Source organism: Medicago sativa, chromosome 1, assembly GCF_051527215.1.
Source record: "Medicago sativa cultivar Bolivia chromosome 1, Bolivia_mono, whole genome shotgun sequence".
NCBI lineage: Eukaryota > Viridiplantae > Streptophyta > Magnoliopsida > Fabales > Fabaceae > Medicago > Medicago sativa.
The window spans coordinates 35,494,110-35,521,214 of NC_140749.1; the positions used below are offsets into that span (position 1 = coordinate 35,494,110).

At 39.6% G+C, this 27,105-nt stretch overlaps 1 protein-coding gene across 1 annotated transcript; it reads left to right on the top strand.

Moving 5' to 3' along the window:
* The first annotated feature begins 2,261 nt into the window (after window positions 1–2,261).
* LOC146954598 (uncharacterized) lies at window positions 2,262–6,887 on the top strand. The gene is made up of 2 exons (XM_085745228.1): window positions 2,262–3,308; window positions 6,795–6,887. The coding sequence occupies exons 1-2, from the start codon at window positions 2,262–2,264 to the stop codon at window positions 6,885–6,887; spliced, it is 1,140 nt and encodes a 379-aa protein (XP_085601354.1).
* Window positions 6,888–27,105: the final 20,218 nt, after the last annotated feature.

Below are 27,105 nucleotides of genomic sequence, written 5' to 3' on the forward strand. Positions count from 1 at the left end.
AAAATATTAAGAAAATGATCAAGAACACATAGGAATTTCTTAGTAATTTTTATCAAAGTATTTGAGCATATAGGTGTGCAAATAGCAAGAAGCAGTGACAAAAATAGCAAAAAAACAAAGAAACCACGCAGGAAACCTAAGCCCAAACCCAAGCCTAAGGGGAAGTGGATCCTGGATCCACCAGGAATCAAAGAAGGCCGTTGGATTGATCCAATTGGATCAAACCCTAGATCTGACGGCCAGGGCGCAAAAGGGAAGCGAACCAATTGAACCAGACCGGTTCAAGGGCTTATATAAATGCCTAGTGATCGGTCTGATTCATTCTTCACTTCTCATTCTCTTTCTTCACTCGTTCTTCTCTCATCTTCTCTCTGAAACTCAGCCTTGCCGTAAACTGGGGAGGACGGCGGAAGACGGCGGAGGAGGATGAAGATTCATCGGAATCTTCATCTTCTCCGACGATCTAAAGCTATTTCTTGAAACTAATTGCCCAGAACTAAACGTCTTCCTCCCCTCTTTATGAATCTGAGACTATTTTTATGAAATTGTGGCTGAAACGAAGTAGATCGGATCTTAAACCTTCGGTTTCTAGGGTTTCAACTATTTTTCTAAACTTCTTGAATCTAAACCCTAATTTAACCTATTTTCTACGCTGATTATGGATTTGAACTCTGATTCATGAAATAAACGGTGAATCTCTGAGGATTTACATTTTTAGGGTTTCGTTTCGAACTTTTTTCAAATCTTTTCGAAGTTTCCACTTCGATTCACCGTTTATTTTCAATTTCGAGCCCTCGATGAAGATTTAGAATGAAAACGAGAGGGTTTTACGAGTTTACCTGGATTTGAATGGAGATTCAAACAGAGATTTCTTTCGAAGAACTTCACGTTCGTTCTTGATCTTTCTGGTAAGCTTTGAAAAGAAACTGAAAATAAATCAGTTCTTGATCCTCTTCTTCTTCACTGATCGAATTCTGCTTCGATCTCTTTTCTTCTCACTTCTCCGTCTCTGTGATCGTTTGAGTTTGTCACTTTTGTGATGAATTCAAGCTTGAATTGCAGAGATTTGGATTCGATGATGATGATTTCTCAAGAAATCTCTGAGAATCAACACTAATTTGTTGAGTTTTTGTTCAATTGATACGGTTAGGGTTTATGTGTTCTTGAGTTTCTGGAGAATTGGGGAAAAACGGTTACGATTTGATCTTTGAAAAAGAGAGAGAGAAAGTTGGATTGTGTTTGTGGTGATTTGGCACGTTGTTATTGATTCTTGACACTGTGCACTTATTTATAGCTGACATGTGTATCCTCTGGACCAATGTGTTGTTGACACCTGTACTTGGACTTGGTTGGCCTCGGCTTTGCTGAGTTTGGGACCTTGAGGACCTTTGTGCAATTTCTGGAAAATTAAGGGACTGACCTGCAAAAATTGATAAGAAACGACAAAAAACAAACTTGGTACAAAATAGGGACCATTCTGCAATTATTAAAAATTAAAAAACTAAAAAGAAAAATAACAAAAAGGACTAAAATGCAAATGTTAGAAATTGAAGGACTAAAGTGCAATTTTTTAGAAGTTTTTAGGACTAAAATAGAAATTTAAAAATAAAATTGAATTAAAAATTGATAAATGGGAAATAACGTAAAGTGAAACGATTAAAAATGACAAAACGGACTAAAACGAACCAACTACTTAAATGAGGTACTTTAAAGTAACCTCTCTCTGTCGAAATTTCGTGTGAAATGACCAAAATGCCCCTAGGGACTAAAATGACTCAGATGCAATTTTAAAATGGTTTGTGACATGGAATTAAAGCAAGAGTTTATACAAGCGAAATTAAAAGACTCAGAGACAATTTTTTTGGAAATTAAACAGAGTTTTAACACATGAAAAGACTAAAATGCCCCTAGGGGCTAAACTGACTCAAAATGACTTTAAACATAATTTTTGAAATGGATTTTGATTTGGAATTAAACAAGGACTTATACAAACCAATTGAAAAGACTCAAACAATTTTTTTAAGGACTAAAATGAGTTTGGATACAGGAAATGACTAAAATACCATTTTTCATGAATTTTGCAAACAATATTGGAATAAGATGCAGAGAAAGATGCAATTGGTCAGAGATAATTTCAAATGACTTGAAATACAAGAAAAGAAGAATTGAGCTAGTATTTTTAGGTCCAAAATTAGGGTGTAACACCCGCAACTACACAGAACCCACACTGACCATCCACCACTTTTACGATAAATGGATGCATGAAAGGTGACAAACAAAGGAGGGCAAAGAGAAGAGACCGTAGCGAGGCTCCGCGAATCAAGTGGTGGCATTTAAAGGGTGACAAACAAAGGATATTCCAACACAAGGTATTAGAGGGAGATTTCAGGCAACCACATGGAGGCGCTAATGATATGTGGGAGAGGATGGCTCATGAGATTAAGAAGGTGGCAAAAGAGATGTTGGGAGAATCTAGAGGTTTTGGGCCTAGCGGTAAAGAATTTTGGTGGTGGAATGACAGTGTTCAGAGTAAAGTTCGGATCAAGAGAGATTGTTTTACAGATTGGTCTAAGTGTAAAAATGCCGAAACTTGGGATAAATATAAGATAGCTAGGAAAGAAGCTAAGAATGCGGTGAGCGAAGCGAGAACTCAAGTATTTGAAGGATTATACCAATCTTTAGGTACCAAGGAGGGGGAGAAATCTATATACAAGCTTGCGAAGGGACGAGAACGAAATATAAGAGACATGGACAAAGTGAAGTGTATTAAGGATGAAGAGGGTAGAGTTTTGGTTCAAGAAAGAGATATTAAGGATATGTGGAAGAAGTATTTCCACAACTTATTTAATGAAGGATACGAGATCTTACCAGACTCTATCAGGTTAGACATCAGAGAGGAAGACCGGAACTATAACTATTATCGTCGGATTCAGGAGCACGAGGTGAAAGAAGCGTTGAAAAGGATGAGTAATGGCAAGGCAGTTGGACCGGACAACATACCTATCAAAGTGTGGAAAAGTCTTGGCGATAGAGGAATTGTGTGGCTCACAGAAGCGTTGAAAAGGATGAGTAATGGCAAGGCAGTTGGACCAAACAACATACCTATCGAAGTGTGGAAAAGTCTTGGCGATAGAGGAATTGTGTGGCTCACAAAACTTTTCAACGAGATTATGAGGACGAAGAAAATGCCAGACGAGTGGAGAAGAAGCACCTTAATTCCAATCTATAAGAACAAGGGGGATATACAACATTGCGCGAATTATAGGGGAATTAAGCTCATGAGTCATACCATGAAGTTATGGGAAACGGTAATTGAGCGAAGACTGAGAAAAGAGACTCACGTTACGGATAACCAATTTGGTTTTATGCTTGGGAGGTCGACTATGGAAGCGATCTACTTACTTCGACGCGTGATGGAGCGATGCGGACGGATAAAAAAGACTTACACTTAGTTTTCATTGATTTGGAGAAGGCGTATGATAGAGTACCTAGAGAGATTTTGTGGAAAGCCCTGGAGAAGAAAGGGATGAGGGTTGCCTATATTAGAGTTATCCAGGATATGTATGAGGGAGCTTCGACTAGTGTGAGGACGCAGGATGGGGATACCGTAGATTTTTCCATAACAATAGGACTGCACCAAGGGTCAACCCTAAGTCCTTATCTTTTTACTTTAGTTTTGGATGTACTGACGGAACACATCCAAGAGTTAGCACCGAGATGTATGTGTCATACCCCAATTTTGGACCAGTCATTTCTTTTTTAGTCATATTTTAAAACGTCTCAAACTCTTTTTAGCTTTAACTATTTTAAATCATTTAGTCGTCTTTCAAAATTTTTTGAGGCTTTATTTTACAGTTTGAAGTAAAATTCATTTTTGTCCAAGCTTCGTGTAATTTAAATCTTTTCTTTTGTGCATCAGTATTTTAAAATATTTTATGCGCTCTTTTTAAGTGTTTAGTGTCCTGTTTTTATTGTAATTTCCTTCAAAAGCTTTTAATTTAAATTTTGAACCGAGGTAATGTTTGTTTACCCTCTCCTTCTTCAAATCTGCACTGATTCATATGTATGCATGAGATTTTGTCTATGAAATGTTTTCGTAGATCTAGGGCATTTGAGTGATGATTTTGAAAAAATAAGTTTAGATCCGAAACAAGGAGGAGAAGAAGAAGAGGATTAGAAAAAAAAATTAAAAAAAAAAGGTTTTAAGCTTCTGACGCGGTGGCTCCGCCGCCGGAAACCGGCCGGCCGCCGCGTCGGACATTCTTCCTTCTTCTTCTCCGGCGGACCATTTTTAGAGAGAGGGGAGAGATTTATTTGTGTTTAAAAGTTTTAGAGAGAAGGAAAACATTGAATTATGAAGGAAAACCGGCCCCTGGCCTCTAATAGAGGGAGTGAACCGGTCTGGTTCATCTGAACCGGACCGGTCTCTTTTGGTTCTTCCTTCTCTCTAAATCCATCAGATCTATTACTTTATGTTAGATCCAACGGCTCCTGTTCGTTTTTATTGGTTATTACTGCGCGCTTTAGTCTGTTATTGCATGTATCGCGGATTGTGAACCGTTAGATCTATCATTTGATAGATCTAACGGTTACTGAAGCATCCTATTTGTTTTCTTGCTTTCCTTCTTGTTCTTGCTTACGGTAGGCCTGCTGTTGCTAGCCTCATGATCAAACAATTCTAGGGCCAGGATCAAATCCCAAGCCAATGGATCTAGTGAAGGCCTATTCTTTCTGTTTTATGTTTTCTCTACTGTTTTGCTTTAGACACCTACCAGTAATACTTTTGCACTCCTTCAGCATGTTTGCTTCATTTTCATAAATCTTTAAAACAATTTCATGCATTTTTATTTTAATTTCCTTTCAATTGATATTGTTCCATCCATTCTAAAGCTTTAGTTTCTATACCTCATTTTATTTTTGTGCTTTGCTTTAAAGTTTTATCTCATGCATTTTTTAATGTCTTGTTCAATATTTTTCCATGTGAATCTTGCTTTATTTTATGCCTTGCTAAAATTTTCTTAACATCATTGCATTGCATTTTAGCATATGATGCCTTTAAATTTCTCTTTACCTTATTATATCATGATTGCTTTAATTTTAGAACCTATTCCTGCATTTCTTTTCCTATTGCAAAGCCCTATAATCTTTAGTGTGTATAATTAGGGAAGTGATGTAATTTGTTTTGGGCTTTGCATTTCTCTTAGTGTGTATCTAGGAAGGGTATGTAATAGCGTAGTAATTGCACACACCGACACTAGCACCGACACCATATCACCTTATTTATTGCTTTACTCTCGCTTTATTTTTCACGTCGTTATGCTCGCTTTCCGTTAGTTTAGAAAAACCTTTTTTATCTCAAAAATCAAATAAGCAAAAGTCAAATTGTTTTCTTAATAAATCTTGGATCCAAATCCAAGTTGTTTTCCCTTTTATTTTCTTAATCAAATTCCTAAATGAACTTTAATTAAATTTAGACTAAATTTCTCAAATAAAATGAAACAACCTCACTTCTATTTTATTCTTCTATACCTTGAGCTCTTGCAACCCTTCTCAAAACCATTTTCAAAACCAAATTAAAATCAACCTAACCCACAAAAAAAAATTTTTATGAGAGAGAACTACGGCGGTTTTGATCCCTTTTAAGGGTACGTAGGCAAGGGATTATTCCTTCCAAATCGATCAAATAAAAATAACAAAAACTCATACTTCTTCTCCTTCCATTCTTTCACTTAGACTTTAAACAATAAATTTTCAAATAAAAATAAAGTTAGAAAGAGGTTCCCACGGAGTACCGTAGACGATGCGGGTGCCTAACACCTTCCCTAATCATAACCGACCCCCGGATCCAAATAAGGGTTTAACTCATTTTCCCTTCCCACGAAAAATCAAGAAAGTCCAAACAATTGAGGGTTCAAAACCAATCAATGGATTGACACCCGAAAATCATGGTCTACAGTATGCTTTTTGCAAATGATGTAGTCTTGCTTGGTGTGTCGAGGGTGGAGTTAAATGGGAGGCTAGAGACCTGGAAGCAAGCCTTAGAAGCGTATGGCTTCTGCTTGAGTAGAAGCAAGACAGAGTATATGGAATGTAACTTCAACAAAAGGAGAAGTTGGTCTACTTTGGAGGTGAAAGTTGGAGATCATATCATACCCCAAGTTACACGGTTTAAATATCTTGGGTCCATAGTACAAAATGACGGAGAAATAGAAGCTGATGTACATCATCATATTCAAGCTGGGTGGTTGAAATGGAGAAGAGCCTCACGTGTTTTGTGCAATAAGAAAGTACCACTTAAGCTGAAAGGAAAGTTCTATCGGACATCAGTCAGACCGGCAATGTTGTATGGTACGGAGTGTTGGGTGATTAAGAGTCAACACGAGAGTAAAGTAAGTGTAGCGGAGATGAGGATGTTGCGATGGATGAGTGGTAAGACTAGACAGGATAGGATTAGGAATGACACCATTAGAGAGAGAGTGGGGGTAGCACCTATAGTAGAAAAGTTGGTAGAAAATAGGCTTAGATGGTTTGGACATGTAGAGAGAAGACCCGTAGATGCCGTTGTAAGAAGAGTAGATCAAATGAAGGAGAGTCAGGTTAAAAGAGGTAGATGAAGACCTAAGAAAACCATTCGAGAAACCATTAGAAAAGATTTAGTGGGATAAGGCTTGGTTCTTGTTGTTGTGGATACATGAAAGTTGAGATTTGGTCTTTGTGTGGTATGTTGACTTTAACCGAAATTGGCTAAGGAGGATTGGGAGACATGTTTCTTTCCCATGCACTTTTTTTACTAGTCTCTATTGAATATGTCAGTGAAGCCTGTGTTTGTGGATCCTGGGAGTCAACATGCTCCCAGAGCGAAGGCGAACGCTTTGTCGATCGAATGATATATTTATCTTTCTTTAGAGTGTAACAGCCCGATTTTCGCTAGTTTTATTTTATTATTTATTTATGTGTGATATAGGTGCTCTTATGTGATTATTTGCCTTTGTGTGTATTTTTGGTTGGGAATTGTAGAATTCGGTGTAGAAGGGTATTTTAGTCATTTTGGACTTAGGGTCATTTTGGTCATTTTGATAGCAGGGGTAATTTTGTAATTTTGGATGAGGGTTATTTTTAGTGCTTAGTAAGAGTATTATTTTACCAAGTTACTAGAGAGGGGGTTGTAATTATTTTAAATAACCATTAAGTGACTGTTAGTGTTATAATTTACCATTAAGTGAGTAGTGATATTTTGAGTGTTAGAATAGAAATGGGTTAGGCCCATTAAGGTTTAAGAGATAAGCCCAATTGAGTAGAGCTAGTATATAAACTCTAGTTGTTGGTAACACTAGGTTTTACAAACATTATTCATTTCATTTCATTTCATTTGGGAAGAGAAGAGATAGAGACTAGAGGCAACAACAACAACAAGGGGTTAGAAGGCAAAGAGGGGATTCAACATCTAGGAGCAAAATTGAAGCTTGGGTTAGAAAATCTTGGTGTTAGAGGTAAGAGGGTTAGATTTCAACCATAATTCACATCTTTTTCTCTTTACCCATTTTTGTGAAATTGTTGAATTGAACCTAATTGCTTTCAAATTCGTGTTCATGTTTTGATGCAATGTTTGAGTATGTAATTTGAATGTTAATTGAGTTGTTAGTGATGAAATTACATGCTTAAGTGGTGGTTATATGTATACTTTGCATTTTTGTCCAAAAATGGTGATATGAGATGTTGTTGTGATGAATTGTTGGTGAACTCATGATGTTTAGCTGCTGTTGTTGTTGATAGATGTTGTTGTTGATGATTAAAACATTGGGTAATCATAATTGGAGAGTTTGATATGACTTTGTGTTGTTTTTGAATATTTGATGAAAAATGGGTCAAATGATGATTTTTGTTAAGAGAATGTTTTGGGGCAAATTTTATATGGAATTGAGTGTCTTTTCATGTTTAGAAATGTTTAGACAAACTTTGGGATCAAATTTGGGCATTGGGAAGTCAAAATTGGGGTTTTGGGGTGAAAATAGCTCTTTTTCCCGAGACTGAACTGTCAAAACTCGCAGCTGCGAGCAAGCATACGCGCAACAGCGAGCAACTGCTAACTCGCAGTGGCGAGTTGTCACAGGACAGTGTTCCCTGTTTTTGCGTTTTTGTGTCTTTTCACTCGTTTTTGTTTTGAAATGGTTTTTGGTGCAAACATGAAAATTGTAGAGAATATTATTATCTTTCTAAGGGCGTTGGTTTGACTTGAATACGATTTTTGGTTTGCAAGTTATGGGGAAATTACTCTTGAAACGTTTTATTGAAAAATCCCGCATAACTAGTTCCAAGTCGACCCAATCCTTGTGGAATGTTTTTGATCCTTGAAAACTTGATTTTTTAAGAGTGCAACAGAGGTGGTTAAGCTGTGATGTAGTGAATCTACTTGTTTTTACTTAGAAATTGGGAAATTCTTTGAAAAATGATAATGGAGACGAACTTTGTGATTTTTATGAATTCATCGTATTTGGCCGATGAAATGCTTACGTAACCTCTTTTGCACATACATGTGGACTGTGAGAATACAAGGCATAGGCTATTGAGCTTGTTTATTTGGTTTTGAATTAATTGTTCAATTAATTTTAAGTTATGTCTTGGAGAGACGAACTTGGCTAAAGATGACTTTTGAGAACCAATTGATTGTGAATCCTTTATGGAGAATTGTTATATGGTATGTGAAGATGATTGGTGGTGTAATTATGTGACAACTTTATGCTGTGTGATTTTTGAATGTTGTTGGTGATTGTATATATGATATATTGGTGGTGAATTATTGATGATTGCATATATACATGTATTGGTGATGGTGAGGTGATTATTGTTTGTGTGAACATATGCATTTATAGTTGAGTCATATGTTCATGCATTCATGACTGATGGTGGTGGATTTTATATCCAAGACTGATGGTGGCGGATTTTATATCCAATTGAGGTGAGTACGATGTTTTTGTTGCATCGAAGGTGACGACCTTGAGGTGATATGGTACCACATGCATCTAGATGAGTCTAGAATCATTGCATCAACTGTTGGTGGATTGAATTGCATTTGCAAGGTGTTTGATGATAGTTTTGATAATTGTACTTGTGAATTGGATTATTGATTGTTAATTGTTGATTGACAAGGTGAAATGGTATATGTGTATGATACACTTGTGGAGATGAACTTGGAATGATAATATGCATGAGTTGAGATTACTTGTGAATAATATGTATGAATTGCTATTCTTGATTATATCCTTTCATTTCCAATGTTCATAATAAATGTTTTTCGTGGATTATGATGTAATGCTAACCCTCAGTGGTTTACCACCTACCTTTCTGTATGGACGGGTAGATGGAGTGCAGGATGCTTAGTTGTTGCTTGTTGATGCCGAGGAGTGGAGTTCCTCTTTTTCATGCAAGTGTCTAGATTAGGGCTCCGATCTAGGATAGTCTTTGCATGTTGTTTATTTGACTTTGTATTTTGGAGTTGTGGAGATATTATTTTATTTGAGATTTGGAGAATACATTTGTATTATGTTTGGAGATCCAGAGATTTTTATGAATTTATCTGTTTGTTCCGCTGCTATGTTCTTGTGTTGTTGTGCTGTCGTTCTTATCTGTTGGTTGGTTTTGTGTAGAAGTGAGATGGTCGGTGGTAGAGATGATGGAGCGATTGCTCAGGCTTTGACTTCGATGGCTCAGGTGTTGGCTCAGGTTAATGAGCAGGCGGCAGCTGGTCATCGTGATCCTGGTGAGGCGGAGGAGCGGAGGTTGGATCGTTTCTTGCGAAACAGTCCGCCGACGTTCAAGGGTAGGTATGACCCGGATGGAGCTCAGAAGTGGGTTCAAGACATGGAGAGGATCTTTCGTACTATGGTGACTAGTGAGGACCAGAAGGTCATGTTGGCTACTCACATGCTTGCTGAGGAGGCTGAGTATTGGTGGACCAATGCTAAGGGAAGACTTGAGGCTGGTGGAGCTGTGACCTGGGCTAGGTTCAAGACTGAGTTTTTGAGGAAGTACTTTCCTGAGGATTTGAGGACCAAGAAGGAAGTGGAATTCTTGAACTTGAAGCAAGAGAACCGTTCGGTGGCTGAATATGCGGCGAAGTTTGAGGAGCTTTCGAGGTTTTGTCCGTACATCAATGCGGAGGATGCTATGGTTTCCAAGTGTGTGAAGTTCGAGAGCGGTTTGAGGCCCGACATCTACCAGTATATGTGTGTTCAGGAGATTCGAGACTTTGATACTTTGGTGCATAAGTTTCGCATGTTTGATGATGCTGGAAGAGCTAAGGTTAATCACTACAAGGCTCAGAATGAGAAGAAAGGAAAGAGTCATGGATTCGGGAAGCCGTACAACAAAGACAAAGGCAAGAAGAAGGAATCTGGTGGAGGCTCTAAGGTGAATGTTGCTGAGGTGAGGTGCTACAAGTGTGGCACATTGTGTCATTTTGCTAATGATTGCAGGGGTAGTGAGAAGTGCTACAAGTGTGGAGAAGCAGGTCACAAGGCTGTTGAGTGCAAGAAGGAGATCACTTGCTACAATTGTGGTGAGAAGGGGCATATCAGTACTAGGTGTACCAAACCGAAGAAGGCTGCGGGAAAGGTGTTTGCATTGAACGCGGAAGAGGTGGAGCATCTAGATAATCTCATCCGAGGTATGTGTTTTATCAATAGTACTCCTTTGATTGCAATTATTGATACTGGTGCTACTCATTCTTTTATCGCAGTTAGTTGTGTTCAGCGTTTGGGTTTGGTTGTGTATCCGTTGTCTCGTGGGATGGTTATCGATACCCCCAGCTAGTGGTTCAGTGACTACTTCTTTAGTGTGTGCTAAGTGTCCTGTTAGTTTTGGCAATGTTGATTTTGAGTTGGATCTTGTGTGTCTTCCGTTGAAGCATATGGACGTTATTTTTGGTATGGATTGGATGTTGACTTTTGGTGTTAACATTAATTGTTTGACCAAGAGTGTAACGTTTTCTAAGCCGGTAGTTGAGGAAGGTGGGAGGTTCTTGACCGCGGAGCAAGTGAAGAAGTCCTTGGATGGTGAAGCTAGTGTATTCATGATGTTTGCTTCCTTGAAGGAAAGAAGTGAGAAAGGAGTTGGTGATTTGCCGGTAGTGCAAGAGTTTCCAGAAGTTTTTCCGGACGACATTACCGAATTATCGCCAGAGAGAGAGGTTGAGTTTGCAATTGATTTGGTGCCTGGAACGAGTCCTATTTCGATTGCGCCGTATCGGATGTCTGCATTAGAGTTGGGTGAGTTGAAGAAGCAGTTGGAAGAGTTGCTTGAGAAACAGTTTATCAGGCCAAGTGTTTCGCCGTGGAGAGCTCCTGTGTTGTTGGTTAAGAAGAAAGATGGAAGCATGAGGTTGTGTGTGGATCATCGGCAGTTGAACAAGGTGACAATCAAGAATCGGTATCCGCTTCCGAGGATCGATGATTTGATGGATCAGTTGGTTGGTGCAGAAGTGTTCAGCAAGATTGATTTGGGATCAGGATATCATCAGATTAGAGTAAAGGCGGAAGATATATCCAAAACTGCGTTCAGAACGAGATATGGACACTATGAGTATTCTGTGATGCCATTTGGAGTATCTAATGCGCCAGGTGTCTTCATGGAGTACATGAATAGAATATTTCATCCTTTTCTGAACCGTTTTGTGGTGGTGTTCATAGATGATATTTTGGTGTATTCGAAGTCTGAAGAAGAGCATGCTGAGCATTTGAGGATTGTGTTGGGAGTGTTGAAAGAGAATAAGTTGTTTGCTAAGTTGTCGAAGTGTGAGTTCTGGTTGCGAGAAGTGAGTTTCCTTGGTCATGTGATTTCTAAAGGTGGTATTGCCGTAGATCCGTCGAAGGTTGATGCAGTGTTGCAGTGGGAATCACATAAGTCTGTTTTTGAAGTTAGAAGCTTTCTTGGATTGGCAGGTTATTATCGGAGGTTCATTGAGGGATTCTCTAAGTTGGCGTTGCCATTGACGCAGTTGACTCGGAAAGGACAAGCTTACGTTTGGGATGCTAAGTGCAAGAAGAGTTTCCAAGAGTTGAAGAAGAGGTTGACGTCAGCTCCAGTGTTGATTTTGCCGAATCTGAAGGAATCATTCGTTGTGTATTGTGATGCTTCTAAGATGGGTCTTGGTAGTATGCTTATGCAGAATCGTCAGGTTGTGGCTTATGCTTCGAGGCAGTTGAAAGTGCATGAGAAGAATTATCCGACTCATGACTTGGAATTAGCGGCCGTTGTGTATGTGTTGAAGATTTGGAGGCATTATCTGTATGGTTCTAAGTTTGAAGTGTTCAGTGATCATAAGAGTTTGAAGTATTTGTTTGCCCAGAAGGAGTTGAATATGAGGCAGAGGAGATGGTTGGAGTATCTTAAGGATTTTGATTTCCAGTTGAGCTATCATCCTGGAAGGGCCAATGTTGTTGCCGATGTTTAAGTAGGAAGTCGTTGCATATGTCTTCTTTGATGGTGAAAGAGTTGGAGTTGATTGAGCAGTTTCGAGATTTGAGTTTGGTTAGTGAGTTGACACCGGATGGTGTGAGGTTGGGAATGTTGAAGCTGACAAGTAATATTCTGGAGGAGATCAAGAATGGTCAGAAGGAAGATTTGGAACTTGTTGATCGAGTAGTATTGGTTAACCAAGGTAAGGGTGGAGATTTCAGCTTGGATGAGCACGGTGTTTTGGTGTTTCGTGATCGTGTTTGTGTGCCAAATGTTCTTGAGCTTAAGAGACAGATTTTGGAAGAGGGTCACAGGAGTAGTTTGAGTATTCATCCAGGAGCGACTAAGATGTATCAGGATTTGAAGAGGTTGTTTTGGTGGCCTGGAATGAAGAAGGATGTTGCAGAGTTTGTGTATGCTTGTTTGGTGTGTCAGAAGTCTAAGATTGAACATCAGAAGCCGTCAGGTTTGATGCAACCGTTGTTTGTGCCAGAGTGGAAATGGGATAGTATATCAATGGACTTTGTTGGAGCGTTGCCGAAGACTGCTAAGGGTTTTGATTCTATTTGGGTGATCGTTGATCGGTTGACGAAGTCGGCACATTTTGTTCCTTTTAAGACCGGTATGTCTGTGGCGAAGTTGGCTGAGATCTACATTGAGCAGATTGTTAGATTGCATGGTGTTCCTTCTAGTATTGCGTCGGATCGGGATCCGAGGTTTACTTCTAAGTTTTGGGAGAGTTTGCAAGCTGCTTTGGGAACTAAGTTGAGGTTGAGTTCTGCGTATCATCCCCAGACTGATGGACAGACGGAGAGGACTATTCAGAGTTTGGAAGATTTGTTGAGAGCTTGTATGTTGGAGCAAGGTGTCAGTTGGATTGAATGTTTACCGTTAATTGAGTTTACCTACAACAACATTTTTCATTCTAGTACCGGAATGGCACCGTTTGAAACTTTGTATGGTCGGAGGTGTAGAACTCCTTTGTGTTGGTATGTGTCAGGAGAAAGTGCTTTGTTAGGACCGGAAGTTGTGCAAGAGACGACCAAGAAGGTTAAGATGATTCAGGAGAAGATGAGAGCGTCTCAGAGTAGGCAGAAGAGTTATCATGATAAGAGGAGGAAAGACCTTGAGTTTCAGGTTGGCGATCATGTGTTTTTGAGAGTGAATCCTGTAACTGGTGTTGGACGTGCTTTGAAGTGTCGGAAGTTGACTCCTCGTTTTGTTGGACCTTTTGAGATTGTTGAGAAGGTAGGGGTTGTAGCGTTTAGGATTGCGTTACCGCCATCTTTGTCGAATCTTCATGATGTGTTTCATGTGTCTCAGTTGAGGAAGTATGTGTATGATGCGTCTCATGTGATTCAAGTGGATGATTTGGAAGTAAGGGATAATTTGACCGTTGAGACTTAGCCAGTTAGGATTGAGGATCGTGAAGTGAAGCGTTTGCGTGGCAAGGAAGTCGTTTTGGTTAAAGTGATTTGGGTTGGACCGACCGGTGAGAGTGCCACTTGGGAATCGGAGAGTAGGATGAGGGTTGCGTATCCAGAGTTGTTTCCTTCAGGTAATTTTCGAGGGCGAAAATTCTTTTTAGTGGGGGAGAGTTGTAACAGCCCGATTTTCGCTAGTTTTATTTTATTATTTATTTATGTGTGATATATGTGCTCTTATGTGATTATTTGCCTTTGTGTGTATTTTTGGTTGGGAATTGTAGAATTAGGTGTAGAAGGGTATTTTAGTCATTTTGGACTTAGGGGCATTTTGGTCATTTTGAGAGCAGGGGTAATTTTGTAATTTTGGATGAGGGTTATTTTTAGTGCTTAGTAAGAGTATTATTTTACCAAGTTACTAGAGAGGGGGGTTGTAATTATTTTAAATTACCATTAAGTGACCGTTAGTGTTATAATTTACCATTAAGTGAGTAGTGACATTTTGGGTGTTAGAATAGAAATGGATTAGGCCCATTAAGGTTTAAGAGATAAGCTCAATTGAGTAGAGCTAGTATATAAACTCTAGTTGTTGGTAACACTAGGTTTTACAAACATTATTCATTTCATTTCATTTGGGAAGAGAAGAGATAGAGACTAGAGGCAACAACAACAACAAGGGGTTAGAAGGCAAAGAGGGGATTCAACATCTAGGAGCAAAATTGAAGCATGGGTTAGAAAATCTTGGTGTTAGAGGTAAGAGGGTTAGATTTCAACCATAATTCACATCTTTTTCTCTTTACCCATTTTTGTGAAATTGTTGAATTGAACCTAATTGCTTTCAAATTCGTGTTCATGTTTTGATGCAATGTTTGAGTATGTAATTTGAATGTTAATTGAGTTGTTAGTGATGAAATTACATGCTTAAGTGGTGGTTATATGTATACTTTGCATTTTTGTCCAAAAATGGTGATATGAGATGTTGTTGTGATGAATTGTTGGTGAACTCATGATGTTTAGCTGCTGTTGTTGTTGATAGATGTTGTTGTTGATGATTAAAACATTGGGTAATCATAATTGGAGAGTTTGATATGACTTTGTGTTGTTGTTGAATATTTGATGAAAAATGGGTCAAATGATGATTTTTGTTAAGAGAATGTTTTGGGGCAAATTTTATATGGAATTGAGTGTCTTTTCATGTTTAGAAATGTTTAGACAAACTTTGGGATCAAATTTGGGCATTGGGAAGTCAAAATTGGGGTTTTGGGGTGAAAATGGCTCTTTTTCCCGAGACTGAACTGTCATAACTCGCAGTGGCGAGTAGCCCTACTCGCAGTGGCGAGTTGTCACAGGACAATGTTCCCTGTTTTTGCGTTTTCGTGTCTTTTCACTCGTTTTTGTTTTGAAATGGTTTTTGGTGCAAACATGAAAATTGTAGAGAATATTTTTATCTTTCTAAGGGCGTTGGTTTGACTTGAATACGATTTTTGGTTTGCAAGTTATGGGGAAATTACTCTTGAAACGTTTTATTGAAAAATCCCGCATAACTAGTTCCAAGTCGACCCAATCCTTGTGGAATGTTTTTAATCCTTGAAATCTTGATTTTTTAAGAGTGCAACAGAGGTGGTTAAGCTGTGATGTAGTGAATCTACTTGTTTTTACTTAGAAATTGGGAAATTCTTTGAAAAATGATAATGGAGACGAACTTTGTGATTTTTATGAATTCATCGTATTTGGCCGATGAAATGCTTACGTAACCTCTACTGCACACACATGTGGACTGTGAGAATACAAGGCATAGGCTATTAAGCTTGTTTACTTGGTTTTGAATTAATTGTTCAATTAATTTTAAGTTATGTCTTGGAGAGACGAACTTGGCTAAAGATGACTTTTGAGAACCAATTGATTGTGAATCCTTTATGGAGAATTGTTATATGGTATGTGAAGATGATTGGTGGTGTAATTATGTGACAACTTTATGTTGTGTGATTTTTGAATGTTGTTGGTGATTGTATATATGATATATTGGTGGTGAATTATTGATGATTGCATATATACAGGTATTGGTGATGGTGAGGTGATTATTGTTTGTGTGAACATATGCATTTGTAGTTGAGTCATATATTCATGTATTCATGACTGATGGTGGTGGATTTTATATCCAAGACTGATGGTGGCGGATTTTATATCCAATTGAGGTGAGTACGATGTTTTTGTTGCATCGAAGGTGACGACCTTGAGGTGATTTGGTACCACATGCATCTAGATGAGTCCAGAATCATTGCATCAACTGTTGGTGGATTGAATTGCATTTGCAAGGTGTTTGATGATAGTTTTGATAACTGTACTTGTGAATTGGATTATTGATTGTTAATTGTTGATTGACAAGGTGAAATGGTATATGTGTATGATACACTTGTGGAGATGAACTTGGAATGATAATATGCATGAGTTGAGATTACTTGTGAATAATATGTATGAATTGCTATTCTTGATTATATCCTTTCATTTCCAATGTTCATAATAAATGTTTTTCGTGGATTATGATGATGTAATGCTAACCCTCAGTGGTTTACCACCTACCTTTCTGTATGGACGGGTACATGGAGTGCAGGATGCTTAGTTGTTGCTTGTTGATGCCGAGGAGTGGAGTTCCTCTTTTTCATGCAAGTGTCTAGATTAGGGCTCTGATCTAGGATAGTCTTTGCATGTTGTTTATTTGACTTTGTATTTTGGAGTTGTGGAGATATTCTGTTATTTGAGATTTGGAGAATACATTTGTATTATGTTTGGAGATCCAGAGATTTTCATGAATTTATCTGTTTGTTCCGCTGCTATGTTATGTAACATGATCTTTATGCATGTATGATTTGTGGTTTACTCGGAGACGTAACATCTATTTCTAGAATATTTCTGATATATTCGCGCGTTTTACCGCTTAAAAGAAATAGGGTGTTACAAGTTGGTATCAGAGTCGTGGTCAGTCTTGTCTAGACTAGTAGATTAGTGTTTGTTGATTTACCCAGTTAGTATGCGAATGGTAATGAGTTACCTTCGGTACTTGTTCTTGTGTTGTTGTGCTGTTGTTCTTATCTGTTGGTTGGTTTTGTGTAGAAGTGAGATGGCCGGTGGTAGAGATGATGGAGCGATTGCTCAGGCTTTGACTTTGATGGCTCAGGTGTTGGCTCAGGTTAATGAGCAGGCGGCAGCTGGTCATCGTGATCCTGGTGAGGCGGAGGAGCGGAGGTTGGATCGTTTCTTGCGAAACAGTCCGCCGACGTTCAAGGGTAGGTATGACCCGGATGGAGCTCAGAAGTGGGTGCAAGACATGGAGAGGATCTTTCGTGCTATGGTGACTAGTGAGGACCAGAAGGTCATGTTGGCTACTCACATGCTTGCTGAGGAGGCTGAGTATTGGTGGACCAATGCTAAGGGAAGACTTGAGGCTGGTGGAGCTGTGACCTGGGCTAGGTTCAAGACTGAGTTTTTGAGGAAGTACTTTCCTGAGGATTTGAGGACCAAGAAGGAAGTGGAATTCTTGAACTTGAAGCAAGAGAACCGTTCGGTGGCTGAATATGCGGCGAAGTTTGAGGAGCTTTCGAGGTTTTGTCCGTACATCAATGCGGAGGATGCTATGGTTTCCAAGTGTGTGAAGTTCGAGAGCGGTTTGAGGCCCGACTCTACCAGTATATGTGTGTTCAGGAGATTCGAGACTTTGATACTTTGGTGCATAAGTGTCGCATGTTTGATGATGCTGGAAGAGCTAAGGTTAATCACTACAAGGCTCAGAATGAGAAGAAAGGAAAGAGTCATGGATTCGGGAAGCCGTACAACAAAGACAAAGGCAAGAAGAAGGAATCTGGTGGAGGCTCTAAGGTGAATGTTGCTGAGGTGAGGTGCTACAAGTGTGGCACATTGGGTCATTTTGCTAATGATTGCAGGGGTAGTGAGAAGTGCTACAAGTGTGGAGAAGCAGGTCACAAGGCTATTGAGTGCAAGAAGGAGATCACTTGCTACAATTGTGGTGAGAAGGGGCATATCAGTACTAGGTGTACCAAACCGAAGAAGGCTGCGGGAAAGGTGTTTGCATTGAATGCGGAAGAGGTGGAGCATCCGGATAATCTCATCCGAGGTATGTGTTTTATCAATAGTACTCCTTTGATTGCAATTATTGATACTGGTGCTACTCATTCTTTTATCGCAATTAGTTGTGTTGAGCGTTTGGGTTTGGTTGTGACTCCGTTGTCTCGTGGGATGGTTATCGATACCCCAGCTAGTGGTTCCTTGACTACTTCTTTAGTGTGTGCTAAGTGTCCTGTTAGTTTTGGCAATGTTGATTTTGAGTTGGATCTTGTGTGTCTTCCGTTGAAGCATATGGACATTATTTTTGGTATGGATTGGATGTTGACTTTTGGTGTTAACATTAATTGTTTGACCAAGAGTGTAACGTTTTCTAAGCCGGTAGTTGAGGAAGGTGGGAGGTTCTTGACCGCAGAGCAAGTGAAAAAGTCCTTGGATGGTGAAGCTAGTGTATTCATGATGTTTGCTTCCTTGAAGGAAAGAAGTGAGAAAGGAGTTGGTGATTTGCCGGTAGTGCAAGAGTTTCCAGAAGTTTTTCCGGACGACATTACCGAATTATCGCCAAAGAGAGAGGTTGAGTTTGCAATTGATTTGGTGCCTGGAACGAGTCCTATTTCGATTGCGCCGTATCGGATGTTTGCATTAGAGTTGGGTGAGTTGAAGAAGCAGTTGGAAGAGTTGCTTGAGAAACAGTTTATCAGGCCAAGTGTTTCGCCGTGGGGAGCTCCTGTGTTGTTGGTTAAGAAGAAATATGGAAGCATGAGGTTGTGTGTGGATTATCGGCAATTGAACAAGGTGACAATCAAGAATCGGTATCCGCTTCCGAGGATTGATGATTTGATGGATCAGTTGGTTGGTGCAGAAGTGTTCAGCAAGATTGATTTGAGATCAGGATATCATCAGATTAGAGTAAAGGCGGAAGATATATCCAAAACTGCGTTCAGAACGAGGTATGGACACTATGAGTATTCTGTGATGCCATTTGGAGTATCTAATGCGCCAGGTGTCTTCATGGAGTACATGAATAGAATATTTCATCCTTTTCTGGACCGTTTTGTGGTGGTGTTCATAGATGATATTTTGGTGTATTCGAAGTCTGAAGAAAAGCATGCTGAGCATTTGAGGATTGTGTTGGGAGTGTTGAAAGAGAAGAAGTTGTTTGCTAAGTTGTCGAAGTGTGAGTTCTGGTTGCGGGAAGTGAGTTTCCTTGGTCATGTGATTTCTAAAGATGGTATTGCCGTAGATCCGTTGAAGGTTGATGCAGTGTTACAGTGGGAATCACCTAAGTCTGTTTTTGAAGTTAGAAGCTTTCTTGGATTGGCAGGTTATTATCGGGGGTTCATTGAGGGATTCTCTAAGTTGGCGTTGCCATTGACGCAGTTGACTTGGAAAGGACAAGCTTACGTTTGGGATGCTAAGTGCGAGAAGAGTTTCCAAGAGTTGAAGAAGAGGTTGACGTCAGCTCCAGTGTTGATTTTGCCGAATCCGAAGGAATCGTTCGTTGTGTATTGTGATGCTTCTAAGATGGGTCTTGGTAGTGTGCTTATGCAGAATCGTCAGGTTGTGGCTTATGCTTCGAGGCAGTTGAAAGTGCATGAGAAGAATTATCCGACTCATGACTTGGAATTAACGGCCGTTGTGTATGTGTTGAAGATTTGGAGGCATTATCTGTATGGTTCTAAGTTTGAAGTGTTCAGTGATCATAAGAGTTTGAAGTATTTGTTTGACCAGAAGGAGTTGAATATGAGGCAGAGGAGATGGTTATAGTATCTTAAGGATTTTGATTTCCAGTTGAGCTATCATCCTGGAAGGGCCAATGTTGTTGCCGATGCTTCAAGTAGGAAGTCGTTGCATATGTCTGCTTTGATGGTGAAAGAGTTGGAGTTGATTGAGCAGTTTCGAGATTTGAGTTTGGTTAGTGAGTTGACACCGGATGGTGTGAGGTTGGGAATGTTGAAGCTGACAAGTAATATTCTGGAGGAGATCAAGAATGGTCAGAAGGAAGATTTGGAACTTGTTGATCGAGTAGTATTGGTTAACCAAGGTAAGGGTGGAGATTTCAGGTTGGATGAGCACGGTGTTTTGGTGTTTCATGATCGTGTTTGTGTGCCAAATGTTCTTGAGCTTAAGAGACAGATTTTGGAAGAGGGTCACAGGAGTAGTTTGAGTATTCATCCAGGAGCGACTAAGATGTATCAGGATTTGAAGAGGTTGTTTTGGTGGCCTGGAATGAAGAAGCATGTTGCAGAGTTTGTGTATGCTTGTTTGGTGTGTCAGAAGTCTAAGATTGAACATCAGAAGCCGTCAGGTTTGATGCAACCGTTGTTTGTGCCAGAGTGGAAGTGGGATAGTATATCAATGGACTTTGTTGGAGCGTTGCCGAAGACTGCTAAGGGTTTTGATTCTATTTGGGTGATCGTTGATCGGTTGACGAAGTCGGCACATTTTGTTCCTTTTAAGACCGGTATGTCTGTGGCGAAGTTGACTGAGATCTACATTGAGCAGATTGTTAGATTGCATGGTGTTCCTTCTAGTATTGTGTCGGATCGGGATCCGAGGTTTACTTCTAAGTTTTGGGAGAGTTTGCAAGCTGCTTTGGGAACTAAGTTGAGGTTGAGTTCTGCGTATCATCCCCAGACTGATGGACAGACGGAGAGGACTATTCAGAGTTCGGAAGATTTGTTGAGAGCTTGTGTGTTGGAGCAAGGTGTCAGTTGGATTGAATGTTTACCGTTAATTGAGTTTACCTACAACAACAGTTGTCATTCTAGTATCAAAATGGCACCGTTTGAAGCTTTGTATGGTCGGAGGTGTAGAACTCCTTTGTGTTGGTATGAGTCAGGAGAAAGTGCTTTGTTAGGACCGAAAGTTGTGCAAGAGACGACCAAGAAGGTTAAGATGATTCAGGAGAAGATGAGGGCATCTCAGAGTAGGCAGAAGTGTTATCATGATAAGAGGAGGAAAGACCTTGAGTTTCAGGTTGGCGAGCATGTGTTTTTGAGAGTGAATCCTGTAACTGGTGTTGGACGTGCTTTGAAGTGTCGGAAGTTAACTCCTCGTTTTGTTGGACCTTTTGAGATTGTTGAGAAGGTAGGGGTTGTAGCGTATAGGATTGCGTTACTGCCATCTTTGTCGAATCTTCATGATGTGTTTCATGTGTCTCAGTTGAGGAAGTATGTGTATGATGCGTCTCATGTGATTCAAGTGGATGATTTGGAAGTAAGGGATAATTTGACCGTTGAGACTTAGCCAGTTAGGATTGAGGATCGTGAAGTGAAGCGTTTGCGTGGCAAGGAAGTCGTTTTGGTTAAAGTGATTTGGGTTGGACCGACCGGTGAGAGTGCCACTTGGGAATCGGAGAGTAGGATGAGGGTTGCGTATCCAGAGTTGTTTCCTTCAGGTAATTTTCGAGGGCGAAAATTCTTTTTAGTGGGGGAGAGTTGTAACAGCCCGATTTTCGCTAGTTTTATTTTATTATTTATTTATGTGTGATATATGTGCTCTTATGTGATTATTTGCCTTTGTGTGTATTTTTGGTTGGGAATTGTAGAATTCGGTGTAGAAGGGTATTTTAGTCATTTTGGACTTAGGGGCATTTTGGTCATTTTGAGAGCAGGGGTAATTTTGTAATTTTGGATGAGGGTTATTTTTAGTGCTTAGTAAGAGTATTATTTTACCAAGTTACTAGAGAGGGGGGTTGTAATTATTTTAAATTACCATTAAGTGACCGTTAGTGTTATAATTTACCATTAAGTGAGTAGTGACATTTTGGGTGTTAGAATAGAAATGGATTAGGCCCATTAAGGTTTAAGAGATAAGCTCAATTGAGTAGAGCTAGTATATAAACTCTAGTTGTTGGTAACACTAGGTTTTACAAACATTATTCATTTCATTTCATTTGGGAAGAGAAGAGATAGAGACTAGAGGCAACAACAACAACAAGGGGTTAGAAGGCAAAGAGGGGATTCAACATCTAGGAGCAAAATTGAAGCATGGGTTAGAAAATCTTGGTGTTAGAGGTAAGAGGGTTAGATTTCAACCATAATTCACATCTTTTTCTCTTTACCCATTTTTGTGAAATTGTTGAATTGAACCTAATTGCTTTCAAATTCGTGTTCATGTTTTGATGCAATGTTTGAGTATGTAATTTGAATGTTAATTGAGTTGTTAGTGATGAAATTACATGCTTAAGTGGTGGTTATATGTATACTTTGCATTTTTGTCCAAAAATGGTGATATGAGATGTTGTTGTGATGAATTGTTGGTGAACTCATGATGTTTAGCTGCTGTTGTTGTTGATAGATGTTGTTGTTGATGATTAAAACATTGGGTAATCATAATTGGAGAGTTTGATATGACTTTGTGTTGTTGTTGAATATTTGATGAAAAATGGGTCAAATGATGATTTTTGTTAAGAGAATGTTTTGGGGCAAATTTTATATGGAATTGAGTGTCTTTTCATGTTTAGAAATGTTTAGACAAACTTTGGGATCAAATTTGGGCATTGGGAAGTCAAAATTGGGGTTTTGGGGTGAAAATGGCTCTTTTTCCCGAGACTGAACTGTCATAACTCGCAGTGGCGAGTAGCCCTACTCGCAGTGGCGAGTTGTCACAGGACAATGTTCCCTGTTTTTGCGTTTTCGTGTCTTTTCACTCGTTTTTGTTTTGAAATGGTTTTTGGTGCAAACATGAAAATTGTAGAGAATATTTTTATCTTTCTAAGGGCGTTGGTTTGACTTGAATACGATTTTTGGTTTGCAAGTTATGGGGAAATTACTCTTGAAACGTTTTATTGAAAAATCCCGCATAACTAGTTCCAAGTCGACCCAATCCTTGTGGAATGTTTTTAATCCTTGAAATCTTGATTTTTTAAGAGTGCAACAGAGGTGGTTAAGCTGTGATGTAGTGAATCTACTTGTTTTTACTTAGAAATTGGGAAATTCTTTGAAAAATGATAATGGAGACGAACTTTGTGATTTTTATGAATTCATCGTATTTGGCCGATGAAATGCTTACGTAACCTCTACTGCACACACATGTGGACTGTGAGAATACAAGGCATAGGCTATTAAGCTTGTTTACTTGGTTTTGAATTAATTGTTCAATTAATTTTAAGTTATGTCTTGGAGAGACGAACTTGGCTAAAGATGACTTTTGAGAACCAATTGATTGTGAATCCTTTATGGAGAATTGTTATATGGTATGTGAAGATGATTGGTGGTGTAATTATGTGACAACTTTATGTTGTGTGATTTTTGAATGTTGTTGGTGATTGTATATATGATATATTGGTGGTGAATTATTGATGATTGCATATATACATGTATTGGTGATGGTGAGGTGATTATTGTTTGTGTGAACATATGCATTTGTAGTTGAGTCATATATTCATGTATTCATGACTGATGGTGGTGGATTTTATATCCAAGACTGATGGTGGCGGATTTTATATCCAATTGAGGTGAGTACGATGTTTTTGTTGCATCGAAGGTGACGACCTTGAGGTGATTTGGTACCACATGCATCTAGATGAGTCCAGAATCATTGCATCAACTGTTGGTGGATTGAATTGCATTTGCAAGGTGTTTGATGATAGTTTTGATAACTGTACTTGTGAATTGGATTATTGATTGTTAATTGTTGATTGACAAGGTGAAATGGTATATGTGTATGATACACTTGTGGAGATGAACTTGGAATGATAATATGCATGAGTTGAGATTACTTGTGAATAATATGTATGAATTGCTATTCTTGATTATATCCTTTCATTTCCAATGTTCATAATAAATGTTTTTCGTGGATTATGATGATGTAATGCTAACCCTCAGTGGTTTACCACCTACCTTTCTGTATGGACGGGTACATGGAGTGCAGGATGCTTAGTTGTTGCTTGTTGATGCCGAGGAGTGGAGTTCCTCTTTTTCATGCAAGTGTCTAGATTAGGGCTCTGATCTAGGATAGTCTTTGCATGTTGTTTATTTGACTTTGTATTTTGGAGTTGTGGAGATATTCTGTTATTTGAGATTTGGAGAATACATTTGTATTATGTTTGGAGATCCAGAGATTTTCATGAATTTATCTGTTTGTTCCGCTGCTATGTTATGTAACATGATCTTTATGCATGTATGATTTGTGGTTTACTCGGAGACGTAACATCTATTTCTAGAATATTTCTGATATATTCGCGCGTTTTACCGCTTAAAAGAAATAGGGTGTTACAAGTTGGTATCAGAGTCGTGGTCAGTCTTGTCTAGACTAGTAGATTAGTGTTTGTTGATTTACCCAGTTAGTATGCGAATGGTAATGAGTTACCTTCGGTACTTGTTCTTGTGTTGTTGTGCTGTTGTTCTTATCTGTTGGTTGGTTTTGTGTAGAAGTGAGATGGCCGGTGGTAGAGATGATGGAGCGATTGCTCAGGCTTTGACTTTGATGGCTCAGGTGTTGGCTCAGGTTAATGAGCAGGCGGCAGCTGGTCATCGTGATCCTGGTGAGGCGGAGGAGCGGAGGTTGGATCGTTTCTTGCGAAACAGTCCGCCGACGTTCAAGGGTAGGTATGACCCGGATGGAGCTCAGAAGTGGGTGCAAGACATGGAGAGGATCTTTCGTGCTATGGTGACTAGTGAGGACCAGAAGGTCATGTTGGCTACTCACATGCTTGCTGAGGAGGCTGAGTATTGGTGGACCAATGCTAAGGGAAGACTTGAGGCTGGTGGAGCTGTGACCTGGGCTAGGTTCAAGACTGAGTTTTTGAGGAAGTACTTTCCTGAGGATTTGAGGACCAAGAAGGAAGTGGAATTCTTGAACTTGAAGCAAGAGAACCGTTCGGTGGCTGAATATGCGGCGAAGTTTGAGGAGCTTTCGAGGTTTTGTCCGTACATCAATGCGGAGGATGCTATGGTTTCCAAGTGTGTGAAGTTCGAGAGCGGTTTGAGGCCCGACTCTACCAGTATATGTGTGTTCAGGAGATTCGAGACTTTGATACTTTGGTGCATAAGTGTCGCATGTTTGATGATGCTGGAAGAGCTAAGGTTAATCACTACAAGGCTCAGAATGAGAAGAAAGGAAAGAGTCATGGATTCGGGAAGCCGTACAACAAAGACAAAGGCAAGAAGAAGGAATCTGGTGGAGGCTCTAAGGTGAATGTTGCTGAGGTGAGGTGCTACAAGTGTGGCACATTGGGTCATTTTGCTAATGATTGCAGGGGTAGTGAGAAGTGCTACAAGTGTGGAGAAGCAGGTCACAAGGCTATTGAGTGCAAGAAGGAGATCACTTGCTACAATTGTGGTGAGAAGGGGCATATCAGTACTAGGTGTACCAAACCGAAGAAGGCTGCGGGAAAGGTGTTTGCATTGAATGCGGAAGAGGTGGAGCATCCGGATAATCTCATCCGAGGTATGTGTTTTATCAATAGTACTCCTTTGATTGCAATTATTGATACTGGTGCTACTCATTCTTTTATCGCAATTAGTTGTGTTGAGCGTTTGGGTTTGGTTGTGACTCCGTTGTCTCGTGGGATGGTTATCGATACCCCAGCTAGTGGTTCCTTGACTACTTCTTTAGTGTGTGCTAAGTGTCCTGTTAGTTTTGGCAATGTTGATTTTGAGTTGGATCTTGTGTGTCTTCCGTTGAAGCATATGGACATTATTTTTGGTATGGATTGGATGTTGACTTTTGGTGTTAACATTAATTGTTTGACCAAGAGTGTAACGTTTTCTAAGCCGGTAGTTGAGGAAGGTGGGAGGTTCTTGACCGCAGAGCAAGTGAAAAAGTCCTTGGATGGTGAAGCTAGTGTATTCATGATGTTTGCTTCCTTGAAGGAAAGAAGTGAGAAAGGAGTTGGTGATTTGCCGGTAGTGCAAGAGTTTCCAGAAGTTTTTCCGGACGACATTACCGAATTATCGCCAAAGAGAGAGGTTGAGTTTGCAATTGATTTGGTGCCTGGAACGAGTCCTATTTCGATTGCGCCGTATCGGATGTTTGCATTAGAGTTGGGTGAGTTGAAGAAGCAGTTGGAAGAGTTGCTTGAGAAACAGTTTATCAGGCCAAGTGTTTCGCCGTGGGGAGCTCCTGTGTTGTTGGTTAAGAAGAAATATGGAAGCATGAGGTTGTGTGTGGATTATCGGCAATTGAACAAGGTGACAATCAAGAATCGGTATCCGCTTCCGAGGATTGATGATTTGATGGATCAGTTGGTTGGTGCAGAAGTGTTCAGCAAGATTGATTTGAGATCAGGATATCATCAGATTAGAGTAAAGGCGGAAGATATATCCAAAACTGCGTTCAGAACGAGGTATGGACACTATGAGTATTCTGTGATGCCATTTGGAGTATCTAATGCGCCAGGTGTCTTCATGGAGTACATGAATAGAATATTTCATCCTTTTCTGGACCGTTTTGTGGTGGTGTTCATAGATGATATTTTGGTGTATTCGAAGTCTGAAGAAAAGCATGCTGAGCATTTGAGGATTGTGTTGGGAGTGTTGAAAGAGAAGAAGTTGTTTGCTAAGTTGTCGAAGTGTGAGTTCTGGTTGCGGGAAGTGAGTTTCCTTGGTCATGTGATTTCTAAAGATGGTATTGCCGTAGATCCGTTGAAGGTTGATGCAGTGTTACAGTGGGAATCACCTAAGTCTGTTTTTGAAGTTAGAAGCTTTCTTGGATTGGCAGGTTATTATCGGGGGTTCATTGAGGGATTCTCTAAGTTGGCGTTGCCATTGACGCAGTTGACTTGGAAAGGACAAGCTTACGTTTGGGATGCTAAGTGCGAGAAGAGTTTCCAAGAGTTGAAGAAGAGGTTGACGTCAGCTCCAGTGTTGATTTTGCCGAATCCGAAGGAATCGTTCGTTGTGTATTGTGATGCTTCTAAGATGGGTCTTGGTAGTGTGCTTATGCAGAATCGTCAGGTTGTGGCTTATGCTTCGAGGCAGTTGAAAGTGCATGAGAAGAATTATCCGACTCATGACTTGGAATTAGCGGCCGTTGTGTATGTGTTGAAGATTTGGAGGCATTATCTGTATGGTTCTAAGTTTGAAGTGTTCAGTGATCATAAGAGTTTGAAGTATTTGTTTGACCAGAAGGAGTTGAATATGAGGCAGAGGAGATGGTTATAGTATCTTAAGGATTTTGATTTCCAGTTGAGCTATCATCCTGG